The sequence below is a fragment of the Oncorhynchus mykiss genome, chromosome 18 (assembly GCF_013265735.2).
Source record: "Oncorhynchus mykiss isolate Arlee chromosome 18, USDA_OmykA_1.1, whole genome shotgun sequence".
NCBI classification, from domain to species: Eukaryota; Metazoa; Chordata; class Actinopteri; order Salmoniformes; family Salmonidae; genus Oncorhynchus; species Oncorhynchus mykiss.
Genome location: NC_048582.1, coordinates 53,310,622 through 53,331,502, shown reverse-complemented (window position 1 = coordinate 53,331,502; position 20,881 = coordinate 53,310,622). Strand labels below are relative to the sequence as shown.

The window sequence follows — 20,881 nt, the reverse complement described above, 5'->3', positions numbered from 1 at the left end:
TTGACTGACCTTCATGTCTTAAAGTAACAATGGACTGTCTCTGGGGGGGGGGGGGGGGGGGGGGGGGGGGGACGACAGTTGTGAGCTGAACATAACAGTATTCCAGTGGACTGTACTGGAAACTACTATGTTTTCCCATTGTAGCCAATTCAATTGCAGTAATTCCGTTAGTGGTTTGTTAAAAAATATCGAGTTTTATCCACTTAATAATTCATAAACAAACTTGAGATCAGTCAAAACTATAACAAATGAGTAGGTCTACCTTTACTTTTAATTCTACCTCATGAGGGAGAGAAATGAGAAAATATCTTAAAGATGCAGTGCATTTGGAAGTATTCAGATCCCTCAACTTTTTCCACATTTTGTTAGTCTTATTCTAAAATGTATTAAATTTAAAATAAATTATCTTCGATCTTCACACAATAGTGTGCAAATTTAAAATAAATAATACCTTATTGACATACAGTTGAAGTCGTAAGTTTACATACACTTACGTTGGAGTCATTAAAACTTGTTTTCCAACCACTCCACAAATTTCTTGTTAACAAACTATAGTTTTGGCAAGTCGGTTAGGACATCTACTTTGTGCTTAACACAAGTAATTTTTCCATCAATTGTTTACAGACCGATTATTTCACCTATCATTCACTGTATCACTGTATATTGACTGCGCCTTTAAACAGCTTGGAAAATTCCAGAAAATGTCATGGCTTTAGAAGCTTCTGATAGGCTAATTGACATCATTTGAGTCAATTGGAGGTGTTCCTGTGGATGTATTTCAAGGCCTACCTTCAAACTCATTGCCTCTTTGCTTGACATCATGGGAAAATCAAAAGAAATCAGCCAAGACCTCAGGAAAAAAATTGTAGACCTCCACAAGTCTGGTTCATCCTTGGGAACAATTTCCAAACGCTTGAAGGTACCACGTTCATCTGTACAAACAATAGTATGCAAGTATAAACACCATGGGACCACGCAGCCGTCATACCGCTCAGGAAGAAGATGGGTTCTGTCTCCTAGAGATGAACGTACTTTGGTGTGAAAAGTGCAAATCAATCCCAGAACAACAGCAAAGGACCTTGTGAAGCTGCTGGAGGAAACAGGTACAAAGGTATCTATATCCACAGTAAAACGAGTCCTATATCGACATAACCTGAAATGCAGCTCACCAAGGAAGAATCCACTGCTCCAAAACTGCCATAAAAAAAAACGGACTACGGTTTGCAACTGCACATGGGGGCAAAGATTGTACTTTTTGGAGAAAGGTCCTCTGGTCTGATGAAACAAAAATAGAACTGTTTGGCTAGAATGACCATTGTTATGTTTGGAGGAAAAGGGGGAGCCTTGCAAGCCGAAGAACACCATTCCAACCGTGAAACACCGGGGTGGCAGCATCATGCTGCAGGAGCGACTGGTGCACTTCACAAAATGGATGGCATTATGGATGATAATTATTTGGATATATTGAAGCAACATCTCAAGACATCGGTCAAGAAGTTAAAGCTTGGTCGCAAATGGGTCTTCCAAATGGACAATGACCACAAGCATACTTCTGAAGTTGTGGCAAAATGGCTTAAGGACAACAAAGTCAAAGTATTGGAGTGGGCATCACAAAGCCCTGACCTCAATCCCATAGAAAATGTGTGGGCAGAACTGAAAAAGTGTGTACGAGCAAGGAGGCCTACAAACCTGACTCAGTTACACCAGCTTTGTCAGGAGGAATGGGCCAAAATTCACCCAAGCTTGTGGAAGGCTAGCTGAAACGTTTGCACCAAGTTGAACCATTTAAAGGCAATGCTACCAAATACTAATTGAGTATATGTAAACTTCTGACCCACTGGGAATGGGATGAAAGAAATAAAAGCTGATAAAAATCATTCTCTCTGCTATTATTCTGACTTTTCCCATTTTTAAAATAAAGTGGCGATCCTAACTGACCTAAGGCAGGGAATTTTTACTAAGATGAAATGTCAGGAATGGTGAAAAACAGAGTTTAAATGTATTTGGCTAAGGTGTATGTAAACTTCCGACTTAAACTGTAATTATTCAGAACCTTTGCTATGAGACTGGATATTGAGCTCAGGTGCATCCTGTTTCTAAGGATCATCCTTGCGATGTTTCTACAACTTGATTGGAGTCCACCTGTGGTATATTCAATTGATTGGACATGATTTGGAAAGGAACGCATCTTTCTATACAAGGTCCCACTGTTGACTGCATTTCAGAGCCAAAACCAAGCCATGAGGTGGAAGGAACTGTCCGTAGAGGTCTGAAACAGGATTGTGTCGAAGCACAGATCTGGGGAAGGGCACCAAAAAATGTCTGCAGCATTGAAGGTCCCCAAGAACACAGTGGCCTCCATCATTCTTAAATGGATGAAGTTTGGAACCACCAAGACTTTTCCTAGAGCTGGCCGCCCAGCCAAACTGAGCAATCAGAGGAGAGTGGCTTTGGTCGGGGAGTGAACCAAGAACCCAATGGTCACTCTGACAGAGCTCTAGAGTTTCTCTGTGGAGATGGGCGAACCTTCCAGAAGGACCACCATCTCTGCAGCACTCCACCAATGTTGGCCTTTTTATGGTAGAGTGGCCAAACGGAAGCCACTCCTCAGTAAAAGGCACATCACAACCCGCTTGGAGTTTGCCAAAAGGCAACTAAAGGACTATGTCCATAAGAAACAAGATTATCTGGTCTGTTGAACTCTTTGGCCTGAATACCAAGAGTCACATCTGCTGGAAACCTGGCACCATCCCTACGGTGAAGCATGGTGGTGGCAGCAACATGCTGTGGGTATGTTTTTCAGTGGAAGGGACTGGGAGACTAGTCAGGATCGAGTGAAAGATGAACGGAGCAAAGTACAGAGAGATCCTTGACGAAAACCTGCTCCAGAGCCCTCAGTACCTCAGACTGGGGCGAGGGTTCACCTTCCAACAGGACAACGACCCTAAGCATCCAACCAAGACAACTCATGAGGGGCTTCGGGACAAGTCTCTGAATGTCCGTGAGTGGCCCAGCCAGAGCCCTGACTTGAACTCGATCGAACATCTCTGGAGAGACCGGAAAATGGCTGTGCAGAGATGCTCTCCATCCAACCTGACAGAGTTTGTGAGGCTCTGCAGAGAAGAATTGGATAAACTCCCCAAGTACTGGTGTGCCAAGCTTGTAGTGTCATACCCATAGAACTCAAGGCTGTATTCGCTGCCAAAGGTGCTTCAACAAAGCACTGAGTAAATGGTCTGAATACTTAGGTAAATATATTTCATTTTTTATTTTTGCAAAAAAATCTAAAAACCTGTTTTTGTTTTATCAGGTTTGTTGAGGGGGGGAAACGATTTAATCCATATTAGAATAAGGCTGTAACGTAACAATTTGGAAAAAGTAAAGGGGTCTGAATACTTTCAGAATGCACTGTACAATAACAAAGTATATGGACACCTGCTCGTCGAACATCTCATTCCAAAATCATGGGCATTAATATGGAGTTGGTCCCCCTTTTGATGCTGTAACAGCCTCCACTTTTCTGACATTGCTGCAGGGACTTGCTTCCATTCAGCCACAAGCATTAGTGAGTTTGAGCACTGATCCTGCGTTTCAATTAATCCCAAAGGTGTTCAATGGGGTTGAAGTCAGGGCTGTGTGCATGCCACCCAAGTTCCTCTACACAGATCTCGACAAACAGTTTCTGTGTGGACCTCGCTTTGTGCACAGGGGCATTGTCATTCTGAAATGGGAAAGGGCTTTCCCAAAACTGTTGCCACAAAGAATTGTCTGGAATGTCATAGCGTTAAGATTTCCCTTCACTGGAACTAAGGGGCCTAGCCCAAACCATGGAAAAACAGCCCCAGACCATTATTCCTCCTCCACCAAACTTTACAGTTGGCACTATGCAGTCAGGCAGGTAGCATTCACCAAACCCAGATTAGTCCACCTGACTGCCAGATGGTGAAGCGTGATTCATCACATGTCCACTGCTCCAGAGTCCAATGGCGGTGATCTTTACACCACTCTATCCGATGCTCGGCATTGTACATGTTGATCTCAGGCTTGTGTGAGGCTGCTCAGCCATGGAAACCCATTTCATGAAGCTCCCAACAAACAGTTCTTGTGCTGACGTTGCTTCCAGAGGCAGTTTGGAACTTGGTAGTGAGTGTTGCAAACAATTTTTACGCGCATTAGCACTCGGTGGTCCCGTTCTGTGAGCTTGTGTTGCCTACCACTTCGCGGCTGAGCCGTTGTTGCTCCTAGACATTTCCACAATAACAACACTTACAGTTGACCACCGGGACAGCTCTAGCAGGGCAGAAATTTGATGAACTGACTTGTTGGAAAGGTGACAACGGTGCCACGTTGAAAATCACAGAGCTCTTCATTATGGGCCATTCTACTGCCAATGTTTGTCTATGGAGATTGCATGGCGGTGGTCTCAATTTTATACCCTGTCAGCAACAGGTATGGCTGGAATAGCCGAATCCACTAATTTGAATGACTGTCCACATGCTTTTGGCCATGTGCTGTATGTGGGTTACTGGTAACAGAAAGGTGCAAGGCAATGTTTCTTTAACAGAAGGATAATCATTTCTCCCAAACTATACTGAACAAAAATATAAATGCAACATGCAACAATTTCAAAGATTTTACTGAGTTACACTTCATAGAAGGAAATCAGTCAATTGAAATTCATTAGGCCCTATGGATTTATATGACTGGGAATACATATATGCATCGGTTGGTCACTGATGCCTTAATGTGACCAGCATTTGCCTCATGCAGCGCGATATCTCCTTCACATTGAGTTGATCAGGCTGTTGATTGTGGCCTGTGGAATGTTGTCCCACTCCTCTTCATTTGTTGTGTGAAGTTGCTGGATATTGGCGGGAATTGGAACACGCTGTCGTTCACGTCAGTCTAGAGCATCCCAAAAATGCTCAATGGGTGAGAATGCAGGCCATGGAAAAACCTTGACATTTTCAGCATCCAGGAATTGTGTACAGATCCTTGCAACATGTAGCTGTGCTTTATCATGCTAAAACAGGTGATTTCAGCAGCTGAATGGCACGATAATGGGCCTCAGGATCTCGTCACAGTATCTCTGTGCATTCAAATTGCCAAAGATCAAATGCACTTGTGTTTGTGCACTCTGTTCACAAAGTTGACATCAGCGAACTGCTCGCCCACATGATGCCATACACGTGGTCTGCGTTTGTGAGGCCGGTTGGACATACTGCTCGCCCACATGATGCCATACACCTGGTCTGCGTTTGTGAGGCCGGTTGGACGTACTGCCAAATTCTCTAAAACGACGGAAGCGGCTTATGGTAGAGAAATTTACATTAAATTCTCTGGCAACAGCTCTGGTGAACATTCCTGCAGTCAGCATGCCAATTGCACGCTCTGTGGCATTTTGTTGTGTGACCAAACATATTTTAGAGTGGCCTTTTATTGTCCCCCGCACAAGGTGTAATGATCATGCTGTTTAATCAGTGTCTTGATGGATTATCTTGGAAAAGGAGAAATTCTCACTAACATGTATGTAAACAAATTTGAGAGAAAAAAGCTTTTTGTGTGGAACATTTCTGGGATCTTTTATTTCGGCTCATAAAAAATGGGACCAACACTTTACATGTTGCGTTTATATTTTTGTTTAGCGTAAATATAATTGTTGATATTCGTTGCCAGATCTTTAAAAAAAATTTTTTTTAGTACTTATTCTGGTAATGTCAAAAACCACTGTTTGACCAGAGATCAAAGCCTACGCTTATAGCTGTGGGAAATGGTTGAAAAATGTTTTAATGCCTTAATTAATATCTCAAATATAGACTCTTAGCTTTTTGCTCCTATGACCTTCAGATGTTGGTGCTTATGGGTCCCTTTAGATGAAAAAGCCCTGTCGTAATTGTCAGCATGTAACCAAACTGTAGTAACGTTAGCAAGCAGGATGTTAACAGGTTCTGTCTTGTTAGTCATCTAGCCAAGTCATTCAGAGGAAAATTATCTAGCACCTTTCCATCTCTCTCTCCAGTTTTCTCACTATCTATTCTTTCCATTGTTTGCTCTTGTTGTCTCTCACTCACTCAAATTCAATCTGCTTTCATTGGCATGAATGATAGTCAATGTTGTCAAGGTGAAGAGATGCACCTAAATATTATGAAAACAACAGCGACAACAATAATAATAGTAGCTATAATACTAAATAATCAAAAATAAATATTTATTTTACACACACACATACACACACACATACACAGTGACTGATAGTTCTCTCTGTGTCCTCCCATACAGCCCTCTCTGCTGAAAGCCATCTTCAGTGTGGACCCTAATGAAGTCCGCTCCCTCATATTCAAGAAGGAGGATGTAAACGTACAGGTAACATTACTGTACACACACACAGACAGGAGTCAGTCAGTCCATAAGCATCTCTTGCTCTAAATTGCTTGCAAATCCATCCTCTCCTCATCTCCTATCCTCTCCTCATCTCCTCTTCACCCTTCATCTGCAATGATTGTCAAAGACTTGACAGGTGGACGCTCATCATTAGGCTGGCTTTCCTGGTCAGTTCTCATCATTAGGCTGGCTTTCCTGGTCAGTTCTCATCATTAGGCTGGCTTTCCTGGTCAGTTCTCATCATTAGGCTGGCTTTCCTGGTCAGTTCTCATCATTAGGCTGGTTTTCCTGGTCAGTTCTCATCATTAGGCTGGCTTTCCTGGTCAGTTCTCATCATTAGGCTGGCTTTCCTGGTCATTTCTCATCATTAGGCTGGCTTTCCTGGTCAGTTCTCATCATTAGGCTGGCTTTCCTGGTCATTTCTCATCATTAGGCTGGCTTTCCTGGTCAGTTCTCATCATTAGGCTGGCTTTCCTGGTCAGTTCTCATCATTAGGCTGGCTTTCCTGGTCATTTCTCATCATTAGGCTGGTTTTCCTGGTCATTTCTCATCATTAGGCTGGCTTTCCTGGTCAGTTCTCATCATTAGGCTGGCTTTCCTGGTCAGTTCTCATCATTAGGCTGGCTTTCCTGGTCAATTCTCATCATTAGGCTGGCTTTCCTGGTCAGTTCTCATCATTAGGCTGGCTTTCCTGGTCAGTTCTCATCATTAGGCTGGCTTTCCTGGTCAGTTCTCATCATTAGGCTGGCTTTCCTGGTCAGTTCTCATCATTAGGCTGGCTTTCCTGGTCAGTTCTCATCATTAGGCTGGCTTTCCTGGTCAGTTCTCATCATTAGGCTGGCTTTCCTGGTCAGTTCTCATCATTAGGCTGGCTTTCCTGGTCAGTTCTCATCATTAGGCTGGCTTTCCTGGTCAATTCTCATCATTAGGCTGGCTTTCCTGGTCAGTTCTTTCAGATCAGTGCATTGAAGGACAGGAAGAGAGGACAGACTTTTTAGAAAATTGAAGAATAGCCAATGTGTCTGTACTCTCGGTCTCTTACTAAATCAATGTTGAGAGGCCAGAGTCTTTCAGCAAATCAATCAGGTAAGGGTAGGTTAGTTCCTTCTTTTCAACTCCCTCTCTGTTCAGCCCTCTCTCTTTCCCTCTCACTCCCCCGTCATCCCTCCCTCTCACCCCCGCCCTCATTCTCTCCCTCTCTCCCTGACGTCTTTTCTCTCTCTCCCCACCCCCTCTTTATCTACTCCCCCCCTGTCTCTATATTGCTGGGGTCATCAGAGACATTTTGGTCTGTTTGAGTCAGCAGTTTTCAGTCTGACCTATTACAGGCCTCCCTCTCCGTCATGTGACTTTGTTTACGACCTACGTTACTCCCCTGATTGCCCTCTGCTGCATGGAGAGAACAAGAGATGGAGGGAAGCAGAGAAAGAGGGAGGGAGGGAGTTAGACTGGAGGGGTTAGAGAGAGGAATGGGCAAGGGATAGAGATGTAGAGAATGAGGAAGAGGGGGAGGGCATGGAAGGGAGGGAGAGAGAGCTGGAATTGATTGTTCCATCCATCCAGATTGACTAGCGTGGTTAGTTAGTTCTACAGAGAGGCCCTGCTTTGTATGGTCAGACAGACGGTAAAACATCCTCATTACAGAAATGAAGAGGGAGAGCGACAGAGGTACTCTTGTAGTCACACATCGGTCACTCTCACACCAGCGAGACACACACACACACACACACACACACACAGGACCACTGGTCGATAGGCCACCCCCCAGGGAGAGCAGAGGGAGGAGAGAAATCCCTCCATCAACCTGTCATCCTGCCTTTATTACCTTGCTCCCTGGTAGGCTGACAGAAGACTGGCCAAAACTACACACACTGACCAATGATTGGCCACAGCTCGAGAGACCACAACAATCTAACACACTTGTTAACCTTTCCTTTCTGAGTTAATTGCAGGTGAAAATGAAGATGCTCTCTTAAACAGTTGATTGTGACATCGTTGGGCGGTTTCCCATTTTACCAATTAAACCTTGTCCTGGATAATAAAGAAATGTCAATGGAGACTCAATTGAGCTAGATGTTTTTGTCCAGGACTAGGCTTAATCTGTGTCTGGGAAAGCAGCCCAAAGATTTTGGGTAAGAGGAGTGGAGGAGTGATGCTGTCATTAGTCTGGCTTCTAGTGAGATCCCTGCCAAGTACAGTAGTTGTTGACCCCCTCCCAGCTACCCTGCAGTGTCTACCAGACTCCTGAAAATGAGGAGAGAGGGGAACAGGGAGAGAGGGGAACAGGGAGAGAGGGGAACAGGGAGAGAGGGGAACAGGGAGAGAGGGGAACAGGGAGAGAGCGGGAACAGGGAGAGCGGGGAACAGGGAGAGCGGGGAAGTCAAGACATCCACTTGGTTGTGATTCAGGAAGCTTACCCGTCACACTTGGCTGGCTGCGCTGTTGTGTGGGACATAGTTGTGCTCCCTCTTGTCTACTGGCAGCATAGTGAGAAGCTGTGTGTGTGTGTTCAAGTTTATTATGAACATTGAAGCTAGTTTGAAATGAGATGTTTTACATACTGTACCTCCCTTCTAAAACGAACATAAAAGTTGTATGTGTGACATTTCTTTCTGCTCTGGTCTCTACCAGGACAGTGAGAAAAGGACCCCGCTCCACGCTGCAGCCTACCTAGGAGACGCTGACATCATCGAACTCCTCATCCTCTCAGGTACACATCTTACCTGTCTGCCTGTTATACTGTACCTGTCTGCCTGTTATACTGTACCTGTCTGCCTGTTATACCTGTACCTGTTATACTGTACCTGTCTGCCTGTTATACCTGTACCTGTCTGCCTGTTATACCTGTACCTGTCTGCCTGTTATACCTGTACCTGTCTGCCTGTTATACTGTACCTGTTATAGTGTACCTGTCTGCCTGTTATACCTGTACCTGTCTGCCTGTTATACCTGTACCTGTCTGCCTGTTATACCTGTACCTGTCTGCCTGTTATACTGTACCTGTTATACTGTACCTGTCTGCCTGTTATACTGTACCTGTCTGCCTGTTATACTGTACCTGTTATACTGTACCTGTCTGCCTGTTATACTGTACCTGTCTGCCTGTTATACTGTACCTGTTATACTGTACCTGTCTGCCTGTTATACTGTACCTGTCTGCCTGTTATACTGTACCTGTTATACCTGTCTGCCTGTTACACTGTACCTGTCTGCCTGTTATACTGTACCTGTCTGCCTGTTATACTGTACCTGTTATACTGTACCTGTCTGCCTGTTATACTGTACCTGTCTGCCTGTTATACTGTATCTGTCTGCCTGTTATACTGTACCTGTCTGCCTGTTATACTGTACCTGTTATACTGTACCTGTCTGCCTGTTATACTGTATCTGTCTGCCTGTTATACTGTACCTGTCTGCCTGTTATACAGTGGGGCAAAAAAGTATTTAGCCACCAATTGTGCAAGTTCTCCCACTTAAAAAGATGAGAGGCCTGTAATTTTCATCATAGGTACACTTCAACTATGACAGACAAAATGAGAAAAAAAATCCAGAAAATCACATTGTAGGATTTTTAAAATGATTGAATCTGACTGAATCTGCAATAGGTAAGCAGCTTGGTTTGAAGAAATCAACTGTGGGAGCAATTATTAGGAAATGGAAGACATACAAGACCACTTATAATCTCCCTCGATCTGGGGCTCCACGCAAGATCTCACCCCGTGGGGTCAAAATGATCACAAGAACGGTGAGCAAAAATCCCAGAACCACACGGGGGGGATCTAGTGAATGACCTGCAGAGAGCTGGGACCACAAGTAACAAAGCCTACCATCAGTAACACACTACGCTGCCAGGGACTCAAATCCTGCAGTGCCAGACGTCATCATGCTTAAGCCAGTACTTGTCCAGGCCCGTCTGAAGTTTGCTAGAGAGCATTTGGATGATGATCCAGTCTTTTTGTTTGTTATACCTGTCTGCCTGTTTGTTATACCTGTCTGCCTGTTTGTTATACCTGTCTGCCTGTTTGTTATACCTGTCTGCCTGTTTGTTAGTTATACCTGTCTGCCTGTTTGTTTGTTATACCTGTCTGCCTGTTTGTTTGTTATACCTGTCTGCCTGTTTGTTTGTTATACCTGTCTGCCTGTTTGTTTGTTATACCTGTCTGCCTGTTTGTTTGTTATACCTGTCTGCCTGTTTGTTTGTTATACCTGTCTGCCTGTTTGTTTGCTATACCTGTCTGCCTGTTTGTTCGCTATACCTGTCTGCCTGTTTGTTTGTTATACCTGTCTGCCTGTTTGTTTGTTATACCTGTCTGCCTGTTATACCTGATAAAACTAAGATACCTAAAAAGCCTATTAAATTGGAAGACTTAGTATGAGAATTTGGTCACAGCAGCCAATGTTGACATCACCCATTCGTGGAGAGGAAATTATAGGGAGAGAGATGTGGAGGCTGTTTCCCTGTGTTTGTTGTGATGGAACAGTATCACGTGATGTGATGGTCTATTTTAACCCCTTACACACATGGGCCTCTCAAAGGATCATGGGGGTTTCCCCTAGTAACTCGTGGGTCCCCACCCACTCTCTGTCAGAGGAAAGTTAACCCTTAACGTTTTCTCTCCCTGTGTTTTTTAGGAGCCAGAGTAAATGCTAAAGACAATAAGTGGTTAACTCCTCTTCACCGAGCTGTTGCCTCCTGCAGCGAGGTAACAGACTGTCACCCACACCACACACACACCTTCATCAATGCTCTTTCTCATGCTGCATCAGTCTTGTTGAAACAGTGATTATGTCAATGCTCTTTCTTTCTTTGTGTGTGTGTGTGTGTGTGTGTGTGTGTGTGTGTGTGTGTGTGTGTGTGTGTGTGTGTGTGTGTGTGTGTGTGTGTGTGTGTGTGTGTGTGTGTGTGTGTGTGTGTGTGTGTGTGTGTGTGTGTGTGTGTGTGTGTGTGTAGGATGCAGTGTGTATGTTGATAAAACACAGTGCTGATGTGAACGCGCGGGATAAGAACTGGCAGACTCCTCTCCATGTTGCTGCCAACAACAAGGCTATCCGTGTTGCCGAGGCCCTCGTCCCATTGCTTAGCAACGTCAATGTGTCGGATCGGGGTGGACGCACAGCCCTGCACCATGCTGCCTTCAGCGGACACCTGGAGGTAACACACACACATTCACAGAGGTATTAGTTGCCATTTCATGAGGCTAGTATGACTTCACTTGGTGTGTGTGTGTGTGTGTCAGATGGTGAAGCTGCTTCTCTCCAGAGGAGCTAACATCGACGCCTTTGATAAGAAAGACAGGCGAGCCATCCACTGGGCTGCCTACATGGGTAAGACACCCCCACTCAGAGCTATACACTATAGAGGGATTAGAATGTCAAAACGCTTGTATCAATACATTTTGATTTGATGATTAGATGTTTTCTAGAAACAAAATGGTATGCTAACAAAATGGTATGAAATGGTATGCTAACAAAATGTACTCTTACCCGCTCTCTTTCTCCCCTCTCTCCCTCCATTTCCTCCTCCCTTCCTCTCTCTCTACATCTCCCTCCCTCCAGGTCATATGGAGGTGGTGAGGTTGTTGGTGTCTAGTGGAGCAGAGATGGACTGTAAAGATAAGAACTCTTATACTCCTCTACATGCCGCTGCCTCTAGTGGGATGACTACCACTGTCCAATACCTGCTGGGGCTGGGGGTACAGGTACACACACATCATTCAATACCTGCTGGGGGTACAGGTACACACACATCATTCGATTTCATCCTCTCCTAATAGCAAAGAAAGAAGTCTATTGAGATACACAAACTAACTGTTTCTCTCTCTCTCTCTCTCCCTCCGCTCTCGCTCTCCGCCCTCGCTCTCTCTCCGCCCTCGCTCTCTCTCCGCCCTCGCTCTCTCTCCGCCCTCGCTCTCTCTCCGCCCTCGCTCTCTCTCCACCCTCGCTCTCTCTCTCCGCCCTCGCTCTCTCTCTCCGCCCTCGCTCTCTCTCTCCGCTTTCGCTCTCTCTCCCCGCTCTCGCTCTCTCTCCCCGCTCTCGCTCTCTCTCCCCGCTCTCGCTCTCTCTCCCCGCTCTCGCTCTCTCTCCCCGCTCTCGCTCTCTCTCCCCGCTCTCGCTCTCTCTCCCCGCTCTCGCTCTCTCTCCCCGCTCTCGCTCTCTCTCTCCGCCCTCGCTCTCTCTCTCCGCCCTCGCTCTCTCTCTCCGCCCTCGCTCTCTCTCCCCGCTCTCGCTCTCTCTCCCCGCTCTCGCTCTCTCTCCCCGCTCTCGCTCTCTCTCCCCGCTCTCGCTCTCTCTCCCCGCTCTCGCTCTCTCTCCCCGCTCTCGCTCTCTCTCCCCGCTCTCGCTCTCTCTCCCCGCTCTCGCTCTCTCTCCCCGCTCTCGCTCTCTCTCCCCGCTCTCGCTCTCTCTCCCCGCTCTCTCCCTCTCCCTCCGCTCTCGCTCTCCGCCCTCGCTCTCTCTCTCCGCCCTCGCTCTCTCTCTCCGCCCTCGCTCTCTCTCCGCCCTCGCTCTCTCTCTCCGCCCTCGCTCTCTCTCTCCGCCCTCGCTCTCTCTCTCCGCCCTCGCTCTCTCTCTCCGCTCTCGCTCTCTCTCCCCGCTCTCGCTCTCTCTCCCCGCTCTCGCTCTCTCTCCCCGCTCTCGCTCTCTCTCCCCGCTCTCGCTCTCTCTCCCCGCTCTCGCTCTCTCTCCCCGCTCTCGCTCTCTCTCCCCGCTCTCGCTCCCCGCTCTCGCTCTCTCTCCCCGCTCTCGCTCTCTCTCCCCGCTCTCGCTCTCTCTCTCCGCCCTCGCTCTCTCTCCCCGCTCTCGCTCTCTCTCTCTGCCCTCGCTCTCTCTCCTCGCTCTCTCTCCCCGCCCTCGCTCTCTCCCCGCCCTCGCTCTCTCCCCGCCCTCGCTCTCTCTCCCGCCCGCCCGCTCTGTCTCTCCCCGCCCACCTGCTCTCTCTCCGCTCTCTCTCCCCGCTCTGTCTCTCTCGCTCTCTCTCCCCGCTCTCGCTCTCTCTCCCCGCTCTCGCTCCCCGCTCTCGCTCTCTCTCCCCGCTCTCGCTCTCTCTCCCCGCTCTCGCTCTCTCTCTCCGCCCTCGCTCTCTCTCCCCGCTCTCGCTCTCTCTCTCTGCCCTCGCTCTCTCTCCTCGCTCTCTCTCCCCGCCCTCGCTCTCTCCCCGCCCTCGCTCTCTCCCCGCCCTCGCTCTCTCTCCCGCCCGCCCGCTCTGTCTCTCCCCGCCCACCTGCTCTCTCTCCGCTCTCTCTCCCCGCTCTGTCTCTCTCGCTCTCTCCCCGCTCTGTCTCTCTGTCCCCGCTCTTTCCCCGCTCTCTCTCTCTCCCGCTCCCTCTCTCTCTCCTGCTCCCTCTCTCCCCGCTCCCTCTCTCTCCCACTCCTTCTCTCTCCCACTCCTTCTCTCCCCACTCCCCCTCTCTCTCCCACTCCTTCTCTCCCCGCTCCCCCTCTCTCTCCCGCTCCCCCTCTCTCTCCCGCTCCTTCTCTCCCCGCTCCCCCTCTCTCTCCCGCTCCTTCTCTCCCCGCTCCCCCTCTCTCTCCCGCTCCTTCTCTCCCCGCTCCCCCTCTCTCTCCCGCTCCCTCTCTCCCCGCTCCCCCTCTCTCTCCCGCTCCTTCTCTCCCCGCTCCCCCTCTCTCTCCCGCTCCTTCTCTCCCCACTCCCCCTCCCGCTCCTTCTCTCCCCGCTCCCCCTCTCTCTCCCGCTCCCTCTCTCCCCGCTCCCCCTCTCTCTCCCGCTCCTTCTCTCCCCGCTCCCCCTCTCTCTCCCGCTCCTTCTCTCCCCACTCCCCCTCTCTCCCCGCTCCCCCTCTCTCTCCCGCTCCTTCTCTCCCCGCTCCCCCTCTCTCTCCCGCTCCCCCTCTCTCTCCCGCTCCTTCTCTCCCCGCTCCCCCTCTCTCTCCCGCTCCCCCTCTCTCTCCCGCTCCTTCTCTCCCCGCTCCCCCTCTCTCTCCCGCTCCTTCTCTCCCCACTCCCCCTCTCTCTCCCGCTCCCTCTCTCTCCCGCTCCCTCTCTCCCGCTCCCTCTCTCCCCGCTCCCTCTCTCCCCGCTCCCTCTCTCCCCGCTCCCCCTCTCTCTCCCGCTCCTTCTCTCCCCGCTCCCCCTCTCTCCCCCGCTCCTTCTCTCCCGCTCCTTCTCTCCCCGCTCCCCCTCTCTCTCCCGCTCCCTCTCTCTCCCGCTCCCTCTCTCCCCGCTCCCTCTCTCCCCGCTCCCTCTCTCCCCGCTCCCTCTCTCCCCGCTCCCTTTCTCCCCGCTCCCTTTCTCCCCGCTCCCTCTCTCCCCGCTCCCTCTCTCCCCGCTCCCTCTCTCCCCGCTCCCTCTCTCCCCGCTCCCTCTCTCCCCGCTCCCTCTCTCCCCGCTCCCCCTCTCTCCCGCTCCTTCTCTCCCCGCTCCCCCTCTCTCTCCCGCTCCCTCTCTCTCTCCCGCTCCCCCTCTCTCTCCCGCTCCTTCTCTCCCCGCTCCCCCTCTGTCTCCCCGCTCCCTCTCTCCCCGCTCCCCCTCTCTCCCCGCTCCCCCTCTCTCCCCGCTCCCCCTCTCTCTCCCCGCTCCCCCTCTCTCTCCCCGCTCCCCCTCTCTCTCCCCGCTCCCCCTCTCTCTCCCCGCTCCCTCTCTCTCTCCCGCTCCCTCTCTCTCTCCCGCTCCCTCTCTCTCTCCCGCTCCCTCTCTCTCTCCCGCTCCCTCTCTCTCTCCCGCTCCCTCTCTCTCTCCCGCTCCCTCTCTCTCTCCCGCTCCCTCTCTCGCTCCCGCTCCCTCTCTCTCCCCGCCCTCCCTCTCTCTCTCCCCGCCTTCTCCCTCCATCTCTCTAGATAAACCAGGGTAATATTTATGGTAACTCTGCTCTCCATATGGCCAGTTATAATGGCCAGGATGTGGTGGTCAACGAACTCATAGAGGCTGGAGCCTCCATCAACCAGGTACACATCTGTGTGTGTGCGTGTGTTGGTGTGCGTGTGTTGGTGTGTATATTGTAACTTTATCTCTCTCTAACAGGTGAATGAGAGGGGTCTGTCTGCGCTGCACTTCTCAGCCTGTTCCCGCCAGGGGGCGCTGTGTCTGGAACTACTGCTTGGGAACGGAGCTAATGTCAACATCAGGGTACACACACACACTTCTCCTAGGCCAACAGGGTAGTAGTGGGACATATGGTGTGGGGTGTGAGAGAAGAGCTGAAGTTGCTCAGGGCGGTAGGGTGGGAGGTGTGAGAGAAGAGCTGAAGTTGCTCAGGGCGGTAGGGTGGGGGGAGTGTGAGAGAAGAGCTGAAGTTGCTCAGGGCGGTAGGGTGGGGGGAGTGTGAGAGAACAGCTGAAGTTGCTCAGGGCGGTAGGGTGGGGGGAGTGTGAGAGAAGAGCTGAAGTTGCTCAGGGCAGTAGGGTGGGGGGTGTGAGAGAAGAGCTGAAGTTGCTCAGGGCGGTAGGGTGGGGGGAGTGTGAGAGAAGAGCTGAAGTTGCTCAGGACGGTAGGGTGGGAGGTGTGAGAGAAGAGCTGAAGTTGCTCAGGGCGGTTGGGTGGGAGGTGTGAGAGAAGAGCTGAAGTTGCTCAGGGCGGTAGGGTGGGAGGTGTTTGAGAAGAGCTGAAGTTGCTCAGGGCGGTAGGGTGGGGGGAGTGTGAGAGAAGAGCTGAAGTTGCTCAGGGCGGTAGGGTGGGGGGAGTGTGAGAGAAGAGCTGAAGTTGCTCAGGACGGTAGGGTGGGAGGTGTGAGAGAAGAGCTGAAGTTGCTCAGGGCGGTAGGGTGGGAGGTGTGAGAGAAAAGCTGAAGTTGCTCAGGACAGTAGGGTGGGAGGTGTGAGAGAAGAGCTGAAGTTGCTCAGGGCGGTAGGGTGGGAGGAGTGTGAGAGAAGAGCTGAAGTTGCTCAGGACGGTAGGGTGTGGGGTATGAGAGAACAGCTGAAGTTGCTCAGGGCTGTAGGGTGGGGGGGGGGGAGTGAGAGAAGAGCTGAAGTTGCTTAGGGTGAGAGGTGTGAGAGCAGGGCTGAAGTTGCTCAGGGCTATAGGGTGGGGGGGTGAGAGAAGAGCTGAAGTTGCTCAGGGCTGTAGGGTGGGAGGTGTGAGAGAACAGCTGAAGTTGCTCAGGGCTGTAGGGTGGGGGGGTGAGAGAAGAGCTGAAGTTGATCAGGGCGGTAGGGTGGGGGGGGTGAGAGAAGAGCTGAAGTTGCTCAGGGCTGTAGGGTGGGAGGTGTGAGAGAACAGCTGAAGTTGCTCAGGGCTATAGGGTGGGGGGGTGAGAGAAGAGCTGAAGTTGCTCAGGGCAGTAGGGTGGGGGGGGTGAGAGAAGAGCTGAAGGTGCTCAGGGTGGGAGGTGTGAGAGAAGAGCTGAAATTGCTCAGGACGGTAGGGTGTGGGGTGTGAGAGAACAGCTGAAGTTGCTCAGGGCTGTAGGGTGGGGGGGGGGGTGAGAGAAGAGCTGAAGTTGCTTAGGTTGGGGGGGTGAGAGGTGTGAGAAGAGCTGAAGTTGCTCAGGGCTATAGGGTGGGGGGGTGAGAGAAGAGCTGAAGTTGCTCAGGACGGTAGGGTGGGGGGGGTGAGAGAAGAGCTGAAGTTGCTCAGGGCTGTAGGGTGGGAGGTGTGAGAGAACAGCTGAAGTTGCTCAGGGCTATAGGGTGGGGGGGTGAGAGAAGAGCTGAAGTTGCTCAGGGCGGTAGGGTGGGGGGGTGAGAGAAGAGCTGAAGTTGCTCAGGGTGGGAGGTGTGAGAGAAGAGCTGAAGTTGCTTTAGGGTGGGGGGGTGAGAGGTGTGAGAAGAGCTGAAGTTGCTCAGGGCTATAGGGTGGGGGGGTGAGAGAAGAGCTGAAGTTGCTCAGGACGGTAGGGTGGGGGGGGGGTGAGAAGAGCTGAAGTTGCTCAGGGCTGTAGGGTGGGAGGTGTGAGAGAAGAGCTGAAGTTGCTCAGGGCGGTAGGGTGGGAGGTGTGAGGGAAGAGCTGAAGTTGCTCAGGGCGGTAGGGTTGGGGGGGTGAGAGAAGAGCTGAAGTTGCTCAGGGCGGTAGGGTGGGAAGGTGTGAGAGAAGAGCTGAAGTTGCTCAGGGCGGTAGGGTGGGAGGTGTGAGGGAAGAGCTGAAGTTGCTCAGGGCGGTAGGGTTGGGGGGGTGAGAGAAGAGCTGAAGTTGCTCAGGGCGGTAGGGTGGGAAGGTGTGAGGGAAGAGCTGAAGTTGCTCAGGGCGATAGGGTGGGGGGGGGGGTGAGAGAAGAGCTGAAGTTGCTCAGGGCGGTAGGGTGGGGGGGTGAGAGAAGAGTTGAAGTTGCTCAGGGCGGTAGGGTGGGGGGGTGAGAGAAGAGCTGAAGTTGCTCAGGGCGGTAGGGTGGGGGGGGTGAGAGAAGAGCTGAAGTTGCTCAGGGCGGTAGGGGGGGGGGGGGGGGGGGGGGTGAGAGAAGCATAGAACCCCTCTGGGTGCAAGTTGCTCAGGGACAGTTTCCATAAGACCTTTAGAGTTCACACCCAGTCCTGATCTGAATAGGAAGGTTTATAACACAGGGAACATCACCCAGTCCTGATCTGAATAGGAAGGTTTATAACACAGGGAACATCACCCAGTCCTGATCTGAATAGGAAGGTTTATAACACAGGGAACATCACCCAGTCCTGATCTGAATAGGAAGGTTTATAACACAGGGAACATCACCCAGTCCTGAACATCACAGCTAATAGTTAACTCTTCTGACAAACAGAATGAAATATCTTTCTTTCTTTCTCTCTTTCCCCACTCCAGAGTAAGGATGGGAAGACCCCTCTCCACATGGCAGCCGTCCATGGAAGGTTCTCTCGTTCTCAGGCTGTCATTCAAAACGGTGAGGCCCGCCCCAAAACACCACACACACACTGCCATTGGTCTATTAATATTTCAAACACTCTACTATTTGCTCTTTGTCTGTCTGTGCAGGTGCGGAGGTGGACTGTGAGGATAAGAATGGGAACTCTCCTCTTCACATCGCTGCTCGCTACGGACACCAGTTACTGATCAACACTCTGCTCACACACGGAGCCAACACCGCCAAGTAAGACACACACAAATACACTCAGTGGCCAGTTTATTAGGTACACCCATCTATTATTGTGTCGGACCTCCCTGTAGCCATGAAAGGATGAGCCTAGTCAGCAACAATGTTCAGATACTATGTGGTGTTCAAACATTGCTCAGTTGGGACCAAGGGACCTAACGTGTGCCAGGAAAATATTCCCCACCATTACACCACCACCAGCCTGTACTGTTGACACCAGGCAACATGGGTCCATGGACTCAGGCTACTTAAGCCATATTCTCACTCTGCCTGTCAGCATGATTCATCAGGAAACGGGATTCATCGGAACAGGCAATGTTTTTCTACTCCTCAATTGTAGGAAGGTTTAAACAGCATGATCATTACACAACTGCACTTTAAAATGTTATGTTTTGTTACACAACACAATGCCACAGATGTCTCCGGTTTAGAAGGAGAGTACAATTGGCATGCTGACTACAGGAATAACCACCAGAACTGTTGCCAGAGAATTGAATGTGAATTTCTCTACCATAAGCCGGCTTCAACGTCGTTTTAGAGAATTTGGCAGTATATCCAACCGGCCTCACAACCGCAGACCAAGTGTAACCACGCCAGCCCAGGAACTCCACATCCGGCTTCTTCACCTGCAAGATTGTCTTGAGACCAGCCACCTGGACAACTGATGAAACTGAGTATTTCTGTCTGTAATACAGACCTTTTTTGGGGAGAAAACTAATTAGCTCCCAAGTGGGTGAGCCTATGCCCTCCCAGGCCCACGCATGACTGCACCCCTGCCCAGTCATGTGAAATCCATATATTAGGGCCTAATACATTTATTTCAATTGACTGATTTACTTCTGTGAACAGCAACTCATTAAAATTGTTGCATGCTGTGTTTATATTTGTGTTAAGTGTATATACAGTGCATTCAGAAAGTGTTCAGACACCTTGACTTTTTCCACATTTTGTTACGGCACAGCATTATTCTAAAATGGATTAACGTTTTTTCCCCTCATCAATCTACACACAATACCCCACAATCACAATGCAAAAACAGGTTTTTAGACATTTCAGCAAATAACAAAAATGATATCACCATTTACGTAAGTATTCAGAACCTTTACTCAATACATTTTTGAAGCACCTTTGACAGAGATTACAGCCTCGAGTCTTCGCGGGTATGACGCTACAAGCTTGGCACACCTGTATTTGGGGAGTTTCTCCCATTCCTCTCTGCAGATCCTCTCAAGCTCTGTCAGGTTGGATGGGGAGCGTCGCTGCACAGCTATTTTCAGGTCTCTCCATAGATGTTCGATCAAGTTCAAGTCCGGGCGCTGGCTGGGCCACTCAAGGACATTTAGAGACTTGTCCTGAAGCCATTCCTGCGTTGTCTTGGCTGTGTGCGTAGGGTCGTTGTCCTGTTGAAAGGTGAACCTTCGCCCTAGTCTGAGGTCCTGAGGGCTCTGGAGCAAGTTGTCATGAAGGATCTCTCTGTACTTTGCTCCGTTCATCTTTCCCTTGATCCTGACTAGTCTCCCAGTCCCTGCTGCTGAAAAACATCCCACACATGATGCTGCCACCACCATGCTTCACTGTAGGGATGGTGCCAGGTTTCCTCTAGACGCTTGGCATTCAGGCCAAAGAGTTCAATCTTAGTTTCATCAGACCATATAATCTTGTTTCTCGTGGTCTTCGAGTCCTTTCGGCGCCTTTTGGCAAACTCCAAGAGGGCTGTCATGTGCCTTTTTTTTTACTGAGGAGTGGTTTCAGTCTGGCCACTCTACTTTAAAGGCCAGATTGGTGGAGTGCTGCAGAGATGGTTGTCCTTCTGGAAGGTTCTCCCATCTCCACAGAGTGACTCTGGAGCTCTGTCAGAGTGACCATCAGGTTCTTGGTCAGCTCCCTGACCAAGGCCCTTCTTCCCCGATTGCTCAGTCCAGCTCTAGAAAGAGTCTTAGTGGTTCCCAACTTCTTATATTTAAGAATGATGGAGGCCACTGTTCTTGGGGACCTTCAAAGCTGCAGATATTTTTTTGGTGTCTTTCCTTAGATCTGTGCCTCGACACAATCCTGTCTCAGAGCTCTACGGACAATACCTTTGACCTCGTGGCTTGGATTTAGCTCTGAAATGCACTGTCAACTGTGGGACCTTATATAGACAGGTGTATGCCTTTCCAAATTCAATCAATTGAATTTACCGCAGGTGGACTCAAATCAAGTTGTAGAAACATCTGAAGTATGATCAATGGAAACCGGATGCACCTGAGGTCAATTTTGAGTCTCATAGCAAAGGGTCTGAATACTTATGTAAATAAGGCATTTCTGTTTTTTATTTTTAATACATTTGCAAACATTTCTAAAAACCCTGTTTTTGCTTTGTCATTATGTGTGTAGTTTGAGATAAAAAAAAAAATGTAATCCATTTTAGAATAACGCTGTGACGTAAAAAGGTAAGGGGTCTGAATACTTTCCGAATGCACTGTATATCGATAGATAGATGGATACACACTACCGTACAGAAGTTTGGGGTCACTTAGAAATG

At 49.7% G+C, this 20,881-nt stretch overlaps 1 protein-coding gene across 4 annotated transcripts in view; it reads left to right on the top strand.

Annotated features, from left to right (window-relative positions):
* The window catches only part of LOC110496518 (serine/threonine-protein phosphatase 6 regulatory ankyrin repeat subunit A), a 58,035-nt gene that overhangs the window by 18,945 nt on the left and 18,209 nt on the right, over positions 1-20,881 (top strand). For 3 of the 4 annotated variants that reach the window (XR_005037511.1, XM_036953240.1, XM_036953239.1), the window contains exons 2-11: positions 6,280-6,363; positions 9,014-9,092; positions 11,015-11,085; positions 11,334-11,534; positions 11,620-11,707; positions 11,939-12,081; positions 15,175-15,282; positions 15,359-15,463; positions 18,069-18,147; positions 18,240-18,354. Coding sequence is in view for 3 of the 4 variants with exons in the window: in XM_036953240.1 (XP_036809135.1) it covers positions 6,280-6,363; positions 9,014-9,092; positions 11,015-11,085; positions 11,334-11,534; positions 11,620-11,707; positions 11,939-12,081; positions 15,175-15,282; positions 15,359-15,463; positions 18,069-18,147; positions 18,240-18,354 (1,073 nt within the window). In the remaining variant the exon portion in view is untranslated. The remainder of the gene's footprint in view (positions 1-6,279; positions 6,364-9,013; positions 9,093-11,014; positions 11,086-11,333; positions 11,535-11,619; positions 11,708-11,938; positions 12,082-15,174; positions 15,283-15,358; positions 15,464-18,068; positions 18,148-18,239; positions 18,355-20,881) is intronic. The other variant, XM_036953241.1, reaches the window with a different exon arrangement.